Source organism: Molossus molossus, unplaced genomic scaffold, assembly GCF_014108415.1.
Source record: "Molossus molossus isolate mMolMol1 unplaced genomic scaffold, mMolMol1.p scaffold_m16_p_5, whole genome shotgun sequence".
NCBI lineage: Eukaryota > Metazoa > Chordata > Mammalia > Chiroptera > Molossidae > Molossus > Molossus molossus.
In genome coordinates this window covers 73,726,950-73,744,105 of record NW_023425388.1, presented here as the reverse complement: position 1 = coordinate 73,744,105, position 17,156 = coordinate 73,726,950, and the positions used below count along the sequence as shown (strand labels likewise).

General features: G+C 38.9%; 1 protein-coding gene across 2 annotated transcripts in view; it reads left to right on the top strand.

The window, feature by feature from the left end:
• Nucleotides 1-17,156, top strand: part of PHLDB2 (pleckstrin homology like domain family B member 2) — an 83,421-nt gene that overhangs the window by 62,702 nt on the left and 3,563 nt on the right. For both annotated transcript variants that reach the window (XM_036243437.1, XM_036243438.1), the window contains 4 exons: nucleotides 1,209-1,416; nucleotides 11,572-11,662; nucleotides 12,543-12,689; nucleotides 14,403-14,622. In XM_036243437.1, the coding sequence (XP_036099330.1) occupies nucleotides 1,209-1,416; nucleotides 11,572-11,662; nucleotides 12,543-12,689; nucleotides 14,403-14,622 (666 nt within the window). The remainder of the gene's footprint in view (nucleotides 1-1,208; nucleotides 1,417-11,571; nucleotides 11,663-12,542; nucleotides 12,690-14,402; nucleotides 14,623-17,156) is intronic.

The window sequence follows — 17,156 nt, the reverse complement described above, 5'->3', positions numbered from 1 at the left end:
TCATTGAAAGGTAGGCAGAGAATAAGAAAAGGGGCAAACTTCAAATGGCCCAGTTGTAAGCTCTTAATAGGTCTGATAGTTTACTCAGGGAGAAAGAAATCGCAAACTATAGTCTGGCTACAGCAACATCTTTTTAATGAATTTAAGAATTGTTTATCAGTATGACCCCTGCTTCCTGAGTGTATGATGCATAGAGGATTGAAAGTAAAGAAGAACTCAATTTATGATGCCCAAACTCAGCTAACAGAGAGAAAGCCACAGCAATAACACAAAGTAAAGCCAATGGCCTAATGTTTGGCTGACCAGGTACCTCTTAGTAATGGCACCTTTGCTGCTGTTGATGTAGCTCCTACATTATCATGTGGTTGATATTAGCAACTGGTGGAAGGCTGATGTTTCAGTGGGAAAAAAAGATAGCTATATATAGCAGGTCCTCAATAATGTTGTTTTGTTATAACATTGATGAGACGCCTAAAGACTTAACTCTTGTTTATGTCAATTAGCCTGTGATAAAACTTGTTTTCTTATGGTCATTTCACCACAGTTCCAAGAACCTATTGATGATGTTAACTGAGGACTTAGTGTATGTACAGTAATTATTAGGAGGAGTGCAACCACTGAACGGATGGTTGACTGAATATTTTCAATAAGTAATTGGCAGACGAGAAATTGGGGGGGAAATGACAAAAATGTACAATGTGTCTCTTAACCAGTTTAAAGTATTAGAGATGATGAGTAGATGACAAGTTCTCAAATCCTGCACCTACATGATTCACCTGCTCTTCTATGACCAGATCAAGTATCCCTTAAATATGAATATCATTGAGGAGGTGATGGTCCTAAGACCCTGGTGTTGCTCATCACTAGGAGTCATGTTGCCTTGAGTTGAACCCAGCTATTTTGAGAGGATTCAGAGACCCTTGTGTTTCTATGTGTGCTGATATATTCTCAGTTGTGCAGAGATGTGGGAAGGGCATAGGGAAGTGTCAACTGATCTACTGACAAAAAAAGGTCACTCCTAAGACCACTTCTTTGAAACTCATGCTTGCACTGAACATGATGCTGTTTCTTTGATCTTCTTGGCTTCAAAACAAATTAGACCAAGGGCCAAGTTTCATAGGCAGATGTTTTGGGTTGCTAGTTTGAGTCTTATAAGATCTAAGACTGAAAAATGAGGCATAGTAACATATTTATGGCTCTTTTCTTAGGGTATAATCACCAACAGATGAGTGAAGGACAAAGGCAGAAATCTTCTGAATTTTACAACCGCACAGCATCTGAATCAAATGTCTACTTGAACAGTTTCCACTACCCAGATCACGGCTACAAGGACCAAGCCTTTGATACCTTGAGCCTAGACAGCTCTGATAGCATGGAGACCAGCATCTCTGCTTGCTCACCTGACAATATTTCTAGGTAAGATTTATTTGTAGGTAAGGTTTCTGGTGTGGAGAAGTACCTGTTGATTTCAAAAAGTAAAGACATCAATTTGGGGCAATGTATATACATGGACAAGCCCACATTTCTGCACATAAAGAGTCTATAATGCAGAAAACGGTTGGGTGTCCTGGTGGCCTTTGAAAGTAATATCTTTGCATCCTGTATGGATTAGTCAGTCAGACATCATATAACTCATCTTTCTTTGTTATTTACATTTGACTTCACATGTATACTGTGCTTCTAAATTGTTTTGCTTCTGTTCGTTGAGTCTAAGCTTCATTAGGACTGCTTTTGATTAAAAAAATAAATAATTCCCAACAACAGAATAAGAACTTTGAAGGATTTCTGACCCTTGTGTTTCATTAAAAAGGAGGCTTTAGCTGTTCTGCACATTAACATTTTGGTAAGGATTTAACCATTCACATTTGTGTTCATACTTTGAGGCAAGCAAAGGTGTTTTCATGGAATTATGGCAAAAGGCACATCTAAAACATAGATCTAGTTATGGTACCCCTTCTCTTCAAAAGCGTTGATGATGCCCTACTACATTTTGAATAAAGTCAGACCCCAGAACGTGGCATTCCAGGTTCAACCCAAGTCCCCATTCATTCCCTCTGCCTGATACATCTCACAGAGCTTCATATCAATTGACAGGGCGATAAATTCTCAGATCTCTGTGCTTTGGACCATATTGTTCCTTGCTCTGGAATCGTGTAGTTCACTTATTCATTTATAGGTTCCTTCATTCCACAAACATGTGTGGATTGCTGTATAGTCAGCGGTGGGCTGAAGCTGCCTTGTACTGGCTGGCAGGTGCCAAATGTGCAGATCTCCTCCTAACTTGGATCAGTGATGCCATGTTGGAAGTTTGAGATTGACCATGGTGGGAGTATACATTCCCCATAAATCAACAATGACTACACATCAGAGTTTTTGTTTTCCTTCAGAGAGCTGGTATACCAGCACACCACTGTGTATGGCCAGTTCATGCTTTCATCTGTTTTATTCACTCAGCCTGTACTTAGTGAGCACTTACTGGCATTGCAACACATCTGTTCCATCCCCATCGCCCCACTCCCATCTGAGCCTGGAGAAATTCTCCTTATCCTTCAAGCTCAAACTTAACTTGGAAACTCATGAAAACTTTTTCCTTCAGGGCTTTTTCTTCTGTGTTTCTCTTGCACTAGATACTTTTTCTATTCTATCACTGCTCCCATTATAATATAATTTTTTTCTTCAGTAATTAATTGTTGAATTTCTCAATATCAATGAAGATGTTTAATCATCTTTCAATTTCTACACCCAGTAGAGATATTGGCATATAGTAAGTATTCAATAAATGTTGGCTAAATAAATACCTCAGGATGTAGTAAAATAGACATAATTTCAGTTTTGATTTTCTTCTGTGTTTGATCTAGTTAATTGGCTAAAAACCATTATGATTTAATGTCCCCAAACATCAATATTTAATCAGTGTTAATTGAACACTTGTGTATCTCCAAAGAAAATGTCTAGTTGCATAACTGCCATCAAACAAACTTTCCTGTATTGGAATGAAGCCTCAGACTGGGAACGGGAATACTTGTGCTACTTAAAGAAGATCACAGACTTCTCTGGCCCTGATTGGCTAGTCTGTGAATGATCTTTTCCTGCATACAAAGGGATGACGGTTTTTAAATATTCTGATGAACAATTTCCATCATGTGAATAAAATTTCTTTCTTTACAAAGATTTTGATAAATTATGCCTCCTCCCCCCCCCCCAGGGGGGGGGGGAAGCAACAGAGGCAGAGAGAAAGTAATATTAGCAAGTGATACTTAGCTTTTGGGTAAATGAAAAGAGTATGAGAGATGCAAATGTAACCAGACATTATGGCCAGGGAATTTGAAGGTAAGGAGAAAGTAAGAAAAGCATAGATACTACATTCTATGGTGAATAGAGTACAGTGCATTTTAATTCTGTCACTAATGGGTGAAACGCTGATAGTACTGGATATAGATTATCAGAAAAGAAAAGGATTTCCTGGGGAAAACACAAAAGCAACCATGACAATTGTATTTTGCTTGTCACATGGAAATAACCTAAATTTAAGGAAGGAATCATGTAAAAATAACAATAAATAAAGATGATATTTTTGCTGCCATTATTTAATGTTAGTAGGGTTTGTATTTCACTTTATTCAATATTAGAAGATGCAGGATCTCAATTTTTTAATCCTTTCCCAAGGACATTTTTCTGGTTTTGTTCCTATAGAGTTGGAGGGAGAGTGAGGAAGAGAGAGAGAGAGAGAAACGTTGATGTGAAAGGGACACATTGAGTGGCTGCCTCCTGCATGATCCCAACCAGGGCCAGGGACAAATTGCAACCAAGGTACATGCCCTTGACCGGAATCGAGCCTGCGACTCATTGGTCCGGAGGCCAATGCTCTAATTGCTGTGCCAAACCAGCCAGGGCGCAGTATCTCAACTTTTAAAAAATGCAATATGACTGTTTAGGGGAAGACACTCCGAGTGTGCGCACAGTTGTATATCAAGCCATCTCTGCCCTGAAGGTGCTCAGATTGTCCTGCAGTCCTGACGAGGTTGTTGGAGCCGGGCCAGGGGGTGCCGGGAGCTGACATTCTCCAAACAGAAATCCTAGAGCTTTAAGTAGTTATTCATAAGTCACTGCTGTCCAATATAAACTGACCATTTTGATGTGGTATTTTTGAATAACAGGACACAAACAAAAGTCAGTAACTTAGCAAGTGTTATATAATGATGATAGAGGAATGGAAGGTGGATGTTAAAAGAGAGAATGCAAAGAGCAGCAGTTAGTTTCCCAGTGTAGTCATCTCAGAGGGACTGCCCATGTCTCTGGCACTTTGTACTAAGTTGCTGTCTTGAGAACATCAGACTACTCTCCCGTTCCCTAATAACTGTGAACGTGTAATAACAATATTCTATGGTGAACCCTTAATAGCTTGAACTTTTTTTCTTTTTGAGCAATCTTTAATAAGTGAACACTCCAAGAGTTTTTTTTTTAATTTATCTTTTTTTAATTAATTTATTTTTGTTACAGATGTTTCTCCTCTCCCCCCTTACCGCAGACACCCTCCTGCCTATCCTGCCCCCCCAGACACCCTCCTCCCATCCCCCCTCCACAGCATTGTTGTCGATGTCCATTGGTTATGCATACATGCATCTAAGTTCTTTGGTTTATCTCATCCCTCCCGACCTCCACCCCCAGACCGTCTCCTCTGAGGTTTGTCACTCCAAGAGTTTTCTTGTCTTGCTGTTTTTCCTTCTGTTTTCTGCTTCCCACCTCTTTCCCTCCAGAATTAGAAATAAATATGCATCCTTCCAAGTCTATACTCTCCACCCCTCTCTTTACCCCATATCTCATATTTTTTTACTTGTGTTTATTTATCTTTATTTTGCTTCTTGCCAGTGTTTTTTATTCTTTTTTTATTATTAATTTTTTTTTACAGATGTTCTCTTCTTTCCCCCCTAGATACCCTCCTCCCGATCCCGCCTCCCCCTCCACACACAGCATTGTTGTCTATGTCCATTGGTTGTGCATATATGCATGTAAGTTCTTTGGTTTATCTCATCCCTCCACCCCACCCTCCTCTGAGGTTTGTCAGTCTGAACTGTACTCCTTTCTATGTCTCTGGGTCTATTTTGTTCATTAGCTTATTTTGTTCATTATATTCCATAAATAAGTGAGATCATGTGGTATTTGTCTTTTTCTGCTTGGCTTATTTCGCTTAGCATAATACTCTCCAGGTCCCTCCATGTTGTCTCAAAGGATAAGGATCTTTCTTTCTTACAGCTGCATAGTATTCCATTGTGTATATGTGCCACAACATTTTAACCGCTCATCTATTGATGGACACTTGAGCTGTTTCCAGATCTTAGCAATTGTAAATAGTGCTGGTATGAACATGGGGTACATATATTCTTTCTGATTGGTGTTTCAAGCTTCTTAGGATATATTTCTAGAAGTGGGATTATGGGGTCAAATGACAATTCAGTTTTAAATTTTTTGCCATCTCTCATATTTAATGGTGGTAAACAACAGTGGTATAGTGGTGAGTACAGGTAATTACCACCACTTGTATTTACAATGCTTGTATTTACAATTCTTGTACTTACCAAGCATTAAAAGTTCAGATCTGAACATGTAAGCACAGTGATAAGCTAAACCTTAATTTATTTTCATTTGCTCATTCAGTTGCTTTTCCTTAGAATGATATCCAAGGGTGGAAAATGAGAATGTCTCCACTGAACATACCACATTAAGAAAACAGCATGCCCTGGCCGGTTTGGCTCAGCGGTTAAAGCATTGGCCTGTGGACCAGAGAGTCTTGGGTTCGGTTCCCACTAGGGGCATGTACCTTGGTTGCAGTTTGTCTCTGGCCCCAATTGGGGTCATGTGAGTGGCAACCAATCGATGTATCTCTGTCACATCGGTGTTTCTCTCTCTCTTCCCCCCTCTCTCCCTCTTGTTCTATCTGAAGATAAATGCAAAACTCAGGTGAGAATTAAAAAAAAAGAAAACAGCAGTATTGCAGAGGGATCATTCCTGTCATTCCTGGCAGGTAGTTATGTGTGGCTGTGGTCATTTTCCACAGTCACGTCGTGCAGAACTGACCTGGTGGTGCTAGCGATGTGGATAACCAATCATGACGGTCAGAAATTACTCACAGCGTTTGCTTAATTTTGCTGTCAGATCCTCTGAAGGTCAAAAACTTGAAGCCAAAGTAGATGATGCCTGTAAAAGGTCTAATAGAAAAGGGAGAGAGAAAAACAAGCATCTTTCTTCTGTGCCACCATCTACTTTAGAAAAACGCATGCTCCCCTAAGATAAGCGAATAACCATTGTTATGATGGGAAACAGATGATAAACATCAGGAAAGTGGATAATGGGAAGTAATGTTTGGAATGCTTATTATGACCGTGCATCCTTAATGGGAACTTTGTGGAGATAGGTAGAAAGAGAAATAAAAGACTAAAATTTTTATTTTTAAGATTTTTTAAAAGTTATGTATTAAAATACCCTGAAATTATACATATTTTAAAGAGGTAATTGCATGCTGAAATTCTAGTGACATAAACTTAGTCTTGTGGTGCATTATGTCACAAAAAAGCCATTTGTAAAATTATAGAATTACTCAGTTGTGGGTACATTTGCCCTTCATTTTTTGTTGAGACATCATTTTTGTGTCTCCAAGAAAGTTACTTGAGTCAAACAATAATGCTTTTGCTTTTTCAGCATTATTACTACACTGTAAACAAACATAGAGTTAAGAAAACAAGTCTTGGGTCTCAGAAAACAGAGTTGATTCTGCATAAAACCTCTATTCTGCTAGAATTACTGAATTGGCTTATAGAATGTAGTGTTCTAAATACCACCTACAATGATACATTAGAATTACTATTGCCATTATTTATTTACTAAGTACTGACCCTGTGCTCATTAGGAGAAAATGTTAATTTGATTGCTCATGATAGCTTGAATACTAGCAGTGTGTGTGTGTGTGTGTGTGTGTGTGTGTGTGTGTCTGTGTGTGTGTCTGTGTGTGTGTGTGTGTGTGTGTGTGTGTGTGTGTAGGGACAAATAGAACTGGGATTGGGACCAAGAGCAATCCATGGCTGAACTTGGTTTTAAAAGATACTTCAACTAGAAATGTAGGTGCACCTAATCCCTTTATTTTAGGCAAAGGTTTATAATCTGCTTTCTACCCTAGATATAGTGCTAACCAAAGAAGAGGTTCAGGTTGCAATAAAGAACAAATAGTATTTATTTGAACAAAAACATTTACAACTCAGGAGGCCCAGATCCAGGTGGCAACCTCAGTTGTGCTCGGAAGAGAACAAAGAAAGGCAGAGTTTTATACAGGTGAGATTTACAAGTATAGTTCCCATCCTGGTCCTCCATGCAAATGAAGGAATCTAGCTAAATTAGCAGGGATTGGGTAGTTCTGATATGCACATGAGGGAATAAAAAATTACGAGAAGGAAATAAAGTACATAGATGTCCATACAGCAGTTGTTCAAGGATGGTTATGGCTCAGCCTTGAGCTTAGCTTAGGAGCAGGTTATCAACTTCACAGCAGTCCTGAGAACTGAGGCAGGAGATGTGCACTGGTCCCACCTCCTAAGTGGCTTCCTCACTTTTTTGAAGTGCATCTCTTATCAAATAGTGGCAACATGAATCATAGAGCAGCAAAAGTTTTGCTTAATACAAGCAGCTTAAATGTCAAGAAAATATTAAAACTCAACAATAGCAAAAGTGTCGCTATGGAAAACAAGTAAATATCTATAGATAAAAATAAACTTGTGGTGTTTTTTTTTTATTGATTTTAGAGAGAGAGAAAAGGAGAGGGAGAGAAAGATAAAAACATTAATGAGAGAGAACATTTATTGGCCGCCTCCTGCATGCCCCCCATTGGGGATGTGGCCCACAACCTGGGCATGTGCCGTGACCGGGAATCAAACCTGCAACCTCTTGGTGCATGGGTCAATGCTCAACCACTGAAGCCACATTGGCCAGGCTAATTTATGTTTTTAAATAAAATAACTAAGTACCTTTTAAAGTATATACGATATAGTTCAAAAAAATAGTTAATTTTAGTTGCCTAAAAGCAATGAAGACATGAAGTGGTCAGTGTTAACATGTACTTTCTATCCAGTGTTTTAAAGAAATTTAGTTCATTTGGAGTAAAAATTAAGACATTTAAAAATGAACAGAAATGTTTAAAGTTGGGTAAATGTTTGAAAACGTACCCCCAGGATGAGCCCAAATTGCAAATATATGAAAAACCACGGGCTCAAAATATTTGTTTCTAACCAAGTTATTTGCAACTGATTCATCTGGATAAGTTTCATGTGGTTTCAGGGCCATACTTAGCCATTGAATGAAAGCTGTAGGAAGATAGATTTTGGTTCAACATAACAATGCTGTCCAAACAATGAAGGAATGGACACAGCGAGTTTTCTGTAACAATGTTCAGAGCACAGGCTGGATGAAAAATGGGAATGTTGTAGAAAGAACTAAGGGACAAATTGAGGTCAGACTGTGAGTGTGTGTGTGCGTGTGTGTGTGTGTGTGTGTGTTTTAATTAGTCAATTCTTAAGACCTGAGACTTAGTGAAACTCAGATTATTTATTTCCAAATTAATTGTAGACATAAGACATCTATATCTGATGTCACAGACTTTAACATTATAGGACAGCAATTTTCAACTGGTACACCATAGCATGAACACCCCTGTGCTGCAAGAATTTTGAAAACATGTAATACCTGATTATTTAGTCAGGGCACTCACCTCTTTTCCCTTAGATTGTCAAGTAAAAAAATGATAACAGCCCAGCCAGGGTGGCTCAGTGGTTGAGCGTCGACCCATGCACCAAGAGGTTGCAGGTTCGATTCCTGGTCAGGACACATGCCTAGGTTGTGGGCCAGATCCCCAGTGGGGGCATGTAGGAGGTGGCCAATCAATGTTCTCTCTCATCGATGTTTCTGTTTCTCTCTCCCTCTCCCTTCTTCTCTCTCAAAAAAAAAAAAAAGTAACAGCCAACACAACAATAGCCATCCTGTGTGACTGAATCAAAATTATACCTTTCTCTTTTTTTCAGATTGTCAAAAAATGTATTTTTGGAGTGCCATAGAATTTTGGTAATTAGTTTATGTGTGCCATGAAATGAAAAAGTTGAAAATCACTGCTGTAGAATGTAAACATAATTTTGTGCTGTTATATGGCCTGCATGTTTGTCTTAGCTTTTCTCAGTTGCATTGATGAAGTTTGTCCCTTCCCTGTTCGTGAAGTTGGGTATTCTCAATAAATGGGAACACAGATTTCTGCACAAAATACTAAAGATTAAAAAAAAAAATCTTCCCCTGGCTGGTTTTGCTCAGAGGTTAGAGCATCGGCCTGCGGGTCCAGGGAGACCTGGGTTCGGTTCCCACTAAGTGCACGTACCTCGGTTGCAGTTTGTCCCTGGCTCTGGTTGGGTTGTGCGAGTGGCAACCACTCAATGTGTCCCTTTCACGTCGATGTTTCTCTCTTCCTCTCTGTGCCTCCCACTCAAAGAAGGAAAAATGTCCTCGGGTGAGGATAAAAAAAAAAATCTTGCTGGCCAAGGAGAACAGAACTTAACTATTTGTACCTCCCCCAACAGCTCATGGAAATAAAGAGAATAAATTGCCATGTTCTTTTTCTCAGGATAAAACACCTGGCTAAAACGTGGCCTGGGGTAACCTGGTGAAGTACAGCCTAATTGTTAAGCTTCTAAGGATACAACATTCCTAAGGCTATGTCTCTCCTTGATAGGTGCATTTTGTAATGGGTCTGGCTGTACCAATTGCTTTTTTTTAAAGACTTAAAATTGTTTTATAACCATTTTAGGTTCACAACAAAATTGAGAGGAAGGTACAGATTGCCCGTATAACCCCTGCCCCCACACATGCATAGCCTTGCCCATCATCAACACCCCCACCAGCATGCTACATTTGTTATCAATGAACCTACATTGGCACATTATTATCATCCAGAGTCTACAGTTTTCATTAAGGTTCACTCTTGATGTACATTATGTGGATCTAGGCAACTTTTTAAGGACATGTGACCATTATTATACTATCATACAGAGTATTTTCACTGCCTTGAAAATCCTCTGTGCTCCATCCTTTTATCCCTTCCTCCCCATCTCCCCCTTCAAACAACTGGCAGCCCCTGATCTTTCCACTGTCTTCTTAGTTCTGCCTTTTCCAGACTGTGATATAGTTCGACCATACAGTATTTAGTCTTTCCAGCTTAGCTTCTTTCCCTTAGTAATATGTATTTAAGTTTCCTCCATGTCTTTTCATTTCTTTTTAGAACTGAATAATATTCCATTGTCTGGGTGAACCACAATTTATGCATTCATTTACCTACTGAAGGACATCTTGGTTGCTTCCAAACTTTGGCAAATATGAATAAAGATGCTAAAAACATCTGTGTTCACAGTACTGATTTTAAGATAAACCACATGTCCTGTGTTACCACAGTCATTTATCTCTTTAAAACAACTAGGTTGAGATGACCCAAAATATAATTTTGGAAGATCGTATTAAATATTATCTTATGCCCTTTATATGAATGTCTTACGAACACAAATTCCTACTGTGTGCCAGGCCCTATGCCATGGGGGGCAGAGACACAAAAGTCTCTCTGTCCTCAGGAAGGTCTGGAAAAGAATACAGATGTTTAAATGATTATACACACGTACACACATAAGAAACCACGATGGTTCTCCATGGCTGGAACATCAGAGTAAATAAATACATTTTGACCTAGGCTATGATCTCTCTTTTCCAAACTAGTGAAATCAAATAAAATCAAGTGAAAAATTGAAACTTTTGTTTAGTGTTAAACATTTCCAAGTTCTTCTCTTTCTCATTTAGTTATCCCTAACTATTGTTGCAGCATCCATTGCCTGTGGTTTTTTTTTTTTCCTTTGCTTGTTTGTGTGATGTCTTTCCCCAGATGCATTTCTTTTGAAGCTCTTGGATCCCTATATGTAGTTTGTTCATTGCTATGGCAAGTGGGTATTGTTGACAAAACTGGCCACCCACCCTCCAACTGCACCCAGAAGAAGCGAAGTCACTTTTTAATTAGCATCTTCATTTAAGAACTAAAATGCCCACGTATGTGAAGGCACAATGAAAAAGGAGTTAATGACATATATTCCTAAGCCAAATAAAGAGACTTCAAACTGTAGGTGTCATCTACCTAGAACTTTGCAGTAGTCTTGTTGGTCTGTCATCTCTGAACAATTCAGCTAACAGGAAGACCTCCCACAGGCCATAATGTTTAGACTTTGCAGGAAGCATTTTGAGAACACCCTTTATAAAGTGTGGTGTAGGTTTGTTTGTTTATGAGCGAAATGCTTTATTTTGGCATTATTTTGCTGGCCTGTATTGTGTCTCCTAGACTGAGGTAAGTCAGTACCACCTACAGTTTTCAGAGTTGAATTGACTTGCCTCTTCGGTCCTGCAAATTGTATTGGATTTTGTCATACACCTTCGTGAACCTGCGTGCGTGTGTGTGTTTGAAAAGATCTTAATCCAAACAATATTCCTGAAAGGCTTTTGTGTTTTATTCAGCGCCAGCACTTCAAATATTGCCAGAATAGAAGAAATGGAGAGACTTTTGAAGCAGGCTCATGCCGAGAAGACACGGCTGCTTGAATCTAGGGTAGGTGTAAGATCCTGATGCCAGAGGCTGTCCTGGAACCTCACTCGGCAGTGTGATGGTGGAGTAGTCACTCAACCTTTCTTGGCTTCATGTTCTTATGAAAACTAAGGGTGTTAGATGATTTCTAAGGCTCTTTACTGCACTACAGTCTTTCGTCATTGAAAATAGATATAGTGTTGACGTAGACCGAAATGAATGCTTTGTATTGTGTTTTCCCTTTGGTGGGCACTTTGTTTGGCTGCCAGAGAATGAGGAGGAATGCCCTGTCTTTATGCATCCTCCATTCCTTGCCAGCTTGCATTAATGACACTATTGTAACATTAAAAACCCCTCGTTGTTGTGATTGTATTTCAAGCCAGAATCTAAACTTCCTTAGGAATCCCCCCAAATGCCTTTGCGTCCTGCCCCAAGGGCTCCTCCTTTCCTCTTCTAGCTTCCCCGTGTGCTTCCTCTGCGACCTCTGGCCAGGAAGCCGCAGAGCAACAACAGGAATTGGAAGGACCTATGTGTGTATGACCTTCAGTTAGAAGACAGCAGTTGAAAGAGAGACTAAATCCCATGAGTAGTGCTGGCTGACAATTTGTGAGGCTTTTTATTAAAAACGGGAGAGTTGTGGTCGTCACTATGAAACGACTGGATGTAATCAGGAGCTGGATTTTCACTTACACTGACTTGTTAAAGTTGGTGGTTGCCTTTCTGTATAGGGTAATTTTGAAAGCTATGTGAGAGGTGATTATGGATGTTTTAGTTGAGGTTACATATTGTAAGGAAGTACGTTATTAACCAAAATTCCTAGTGAAAATTTCCTTTTTGATATTAATTACAATCATTCAAGTATAATCCGTACGTCTTAAAATTTATTCTCTCTAATGATATTTAGGAACGTGAAATGGAAGCCAAAAAACGGGCTCTGGAAGAAGAGAAACGACGCCGAGAACTCCTGGAAAAGCGGCTGCAGGAAGAAACGAGCCAGAGGCAGAAGTTAATTGAAAAAGAAGTGAAAATAAGGGAGAAACAAAGGGCACAGGTTGGTGGGTCAATCTGGATAGATAAGAGTATGTTGCCCCCTAGTGGTTGTTCTGTAGAAAACGGTAATGCTGTGTCAGAATTTCAGGATTTCAAAATTTACCGGGACCTACTGGTCAAATGACCCTTTTCTCTGTTCATGCATGGCACATTTGATGGAAAAGACACTTCTTTTTCTACCCATTTTTGGGACTATATTTAAAAGAAGAATTTTTTTTTTAGCAGCTTTGAAAAACACAGCTGGATTTGCTGCTGAAAACAAATACAACATCAAAAATAAAACCTTTGGTTGAGGAAGAGCAGAGGGTCTATTAAGCCATCTTTTGGAAGCAAACACTCCAAAACAGGGCAATTTTACTGACCCTGTGTCTTGGTGGTGGTGTTAGTGTTCTTTCTTTTCTAACCACTGTATGGTCACACGTGTCCTCTTTGCTACAACAGCCCACACCTATGTGCACAAAATTAACGAACTCAAGCAAAACTTGGGAAAACCACCCATTCTGTTTAATGTCCTATCTTGGTCATCATAGAGTTTGAATTTCTGGTCTTGTCACTAGAGCTGCTTACATACTGTATGTTTTCTGAGACACTCAGATAAATTTTTGTTAAATCCATGTCATTTAAAGTTCAAATCAGATTTACCAAAGTTTACCAAATTAAAGGTAAAAGGTACCATTTCCCTCATTCTTTGCCGTTGTTGGTAGTTGATAGTATAGCAGTGACAGCCTTTATTTAAGGCTTTGATGTATCATAGCCTATGACATCTGTCTACAAAGTACCACAGAATCAAAGGCAAAATATTGAAGGAGAACTACAAAGTAAAACATGTTCATTTTATCTTACTTACTATGCCAAACCTCTGCCAAATTTTGATTCACCAGGCAGGTATCTGAAGCCAAACCAAAAAGCACAATTCAACTTTAATCCTAATTATAAGTGTTGCCTCCAAGTATATGATGAGGTCATTTTCCCCAGGGTAAAGGAGTGGGGTAATTTAACAAGATAAAATAAAACATTATTTTAGAAATATTACCCATGGTGATATCTTTGCTTCCTCGATTAGAGGACCTCTACTCCAGCCATAGTAAAATAAAAGACATCTGTGTCCATCTCTCTGGTATCTGGTCCTGAGCAGCATTTTTATTCTGCTTCTTACTGTATTTTAGCTTCACTTTGCACAACATATATCCTGCCTTCGATTTCTGTTAGAGAGTGTATGGAAGCCGATGTGTACAGCTTTGGGGATCTTGTGTGGTTTGTGCTTACTAGAGAATGTTCCATCAATCATATCTGAGATTATTTAAGAACTGTTGTGAGGTTGTTGTGGGGAGAATTCCTGGGAACTTGACAATGGAGGAGTCCTCATCTGTAGGAAGCAGCCCAGGTAACTTCATGCTTTCCCTGTGTTTTAAGTGCTAAGTACCTTCTTGAAAGCTAAGATAAATGACATTGTTCCATTTCTCATCTGTCCATTTAAAGTAATAAAATCTGTTGACCTGGGTTTATCCATTCTCTCCCCACCCCCCTATTTTAGCATCCTTCTTAAATTCTATCCACTTTTTAGACCCTATATGATGATGTTTATCCTAAGTGTTCATAATCACATGGGTATTTTAATGCTTAGAATTCTCAGTTCTCTTCTGCTTCTACACATCTGTGACCTAAAACAAAACACATAATTAGTTGCAGATGCAATGGGTTTGCCCTTTTCCAGGCTCGACCTTTGACTCGTTATCTGCCTGTCCGGAAGGAAGACTTTGATCTGCGGAGCCACGTGGAGACTGCTGGCCACAATATTGATACCTGTTATCACGTGTCCATCACAGAGAAGACCTGCCGAGGATTCCTCATTAAAATGGGTGGAAAAATTAAAACTTGGAAAAAACGATGGTTTGTTTTTGATCGGAACAAGCGTACATTCTCTTATTATGCAGGTGGGTGATGGAAAAAAATCTAAGTGTTGCATTCAAATTAGGAACCTTCTATTAAAGACCAGAGACAGTAAAATTTAGTATAAATAGGGAGATTGGTAAATAATATTAACTTTGTAAATGTATATTACTTTATGTTCAGATTATATGGTCCACATGATATGAACTTCCTATTAAAAATAATAAAAACTGTTATCTAAAAAGTGTGAATTAGCCTATTCTAGTTCTGAGATAATCTCAAGTCCAAATAAGTATTTAACTGGAATACAGTTTTAGAAGCAAAATATTGTCTTTTTAAACCACAAGGGAGGCCAGGAAAAATGGTTTCTATTTATTATTTATTTACTTATTTATGCCATATGCCCCACTTAAGTCACACTCAATTAGGTGACCACAGCTGACAGTCATTCAGCTGTAGTTTATAAACTGGAATGGTCTTTTAAGCACAGAGAGTAAAGTTTATCAGCAAACTAGTGAATAAGTAAGTATTTATTAAGTGACTGAGATATTTTTGGATGCTTTGAATGATGGATTACGAAAAACATGCCCTACCTAATCTTCCATAAATACAGGAATATTGGGGTGACTGTCATACTTATCAACAAGGCTCTTATTTACTCTTGGTCACGTATGAAACATGTCCATTACCACCCAGTAAAACTCTGGCCTCTTTTCCGCTGCTGAAGAAGGGTGGTATCATCCCCCAGGTCATGAAGAGACTGCTTTTGGGTGACTGTTTCAGCATTTATAAGCATTGTCCAGAATTGTCAAAAAGGAGTATCTGTGCAATAAGTACAAAAACAAAGTCCATCCATTTAATCTATAGTGTGAGGTCAGGATATGTTTATGAAGAGAAGTGTGAGAAACCAAGAAGCATGTGAAAGAAATGAAACACTGTCTATGTAGCCCCAGAATTGGGGTGAAGAGAGGGTGGGGGTACATGCCTTTCAGTTAGGAGCTCTTTGGGTGGGGTTCCAGTTACTACGGTGGCTAGTGGCCTGAAGCAAATGGCCTAACCCTTCTAGATCCCCTGTTTTGCCTTTGTAGGGCTTTCTGACCTTGAGTTTTATAGGAGTCCAAAGACATCCTCTTCAGTTAGTACAATAGAAAAGATGCCCATTTAATAAGAAATGCCAATTCAGTGTCTGCAAAATTCATAAACAAAACTTTGTTGTGTGCTAGACTCCACAGGCAACCTCACCCGGATTTTTCCAAAAGTAAAATTCTGAAATCACTTCAGACATACAGCTTCATTCTTCTCTTCTCTGGGTTCCTTATTTCATTTTGTTATCGGTCAGCCAAGTGGGTGGTTCAGTGTCCCTTCCCTCTGACCCATGTTAGTTTTTCCAAATTTAAACTTCTTAGTGACTGATTTTCAATTTTTAATCATGGCCAAAACCTTTTTGGTATATGAAAGATTACTCAGAATCCTAGTGCATAAAACAGACAAAATCATATTTAATTCAGCTTTTTAATATTTATATATTATATAACTGGTGAGACCTAGTTTGGTGAACGCTACCCATTTGGCTCTGTTTACAGCTGTGGTCAGCTTTGTCTGCTCCCGCCACCTCCACCCCCACTCATTCCCAAAGCAACACCAAGTTCAGGAATAGATCAGTCCACAGGAAGTCACACAGATTGCAGTTCAGGCAGGACTTGATCCCATACTCGCCATGCCCCTTCAGCTTGTCAGTGAGGTAGATGACCACGGTATGTGTGAAGGAGGTGTAAAGATGAGTGCTGACAGCTAGAGTCTTAAGTCTCTCTGTTGACCTTGACCCTGGGCTCTATACTTGGTCTCTGGCATATTAACTGGGTAGCTTCAGAAGAGTCTCTAAAAATCCCAGGCATAAAAAAGATGTCTGTAAATTGATAGGATAATGCTATTGAAACAAAATGAAGAGCATTATGTCATCAACTTACAATAGCCTTATTGATTCTCTAGTTGAAAGTGTCCTTGTGAGGCCTATATTTTTCAGAGTTCTTTCTCATATATGAAGTTCATTCCCCAGTTTCTGTCTGCTTGAGACACTGACAAGATTTACTTTTATCTCCAGATTTTATTTTGCATCCGTTTTCAGAAAAAGAAGTATTACTGTATCCCATGAATAGTGCAGAATCTTTCTAGCAGATGTTTGGGAGATACACTGGGTTAAATGCAATTAAACAGCTTTATTTTCTACTGAAATTCTTAGGGCTGTCTCCCCCCGCCCCCCCCCCCCCAGACTAGGTTTTTATTCTTGTTGGAAAAAAGGGACATTCATTTGTAAAAATAAATAAATAAAATAAAATAAAAATTCAACAGAAGTCTATAAAGAAACTGCCTCTTTCCCATCACAAAAGTTCTGACCTTTTCCCACTGAAATATCCTTGAGATTTTCTCTCTTTGTTTATATATAAATTGTAGGATGTTACATGTGTTCTTTCTTCTTTAATACAGTTGGGACCAAATTATTCATTCTGTTCATATCTTTTTTTTACAATATTTTAAGATTTTTCTCTACTGGGCACAAGCAGGTCTACATCCATCTTTT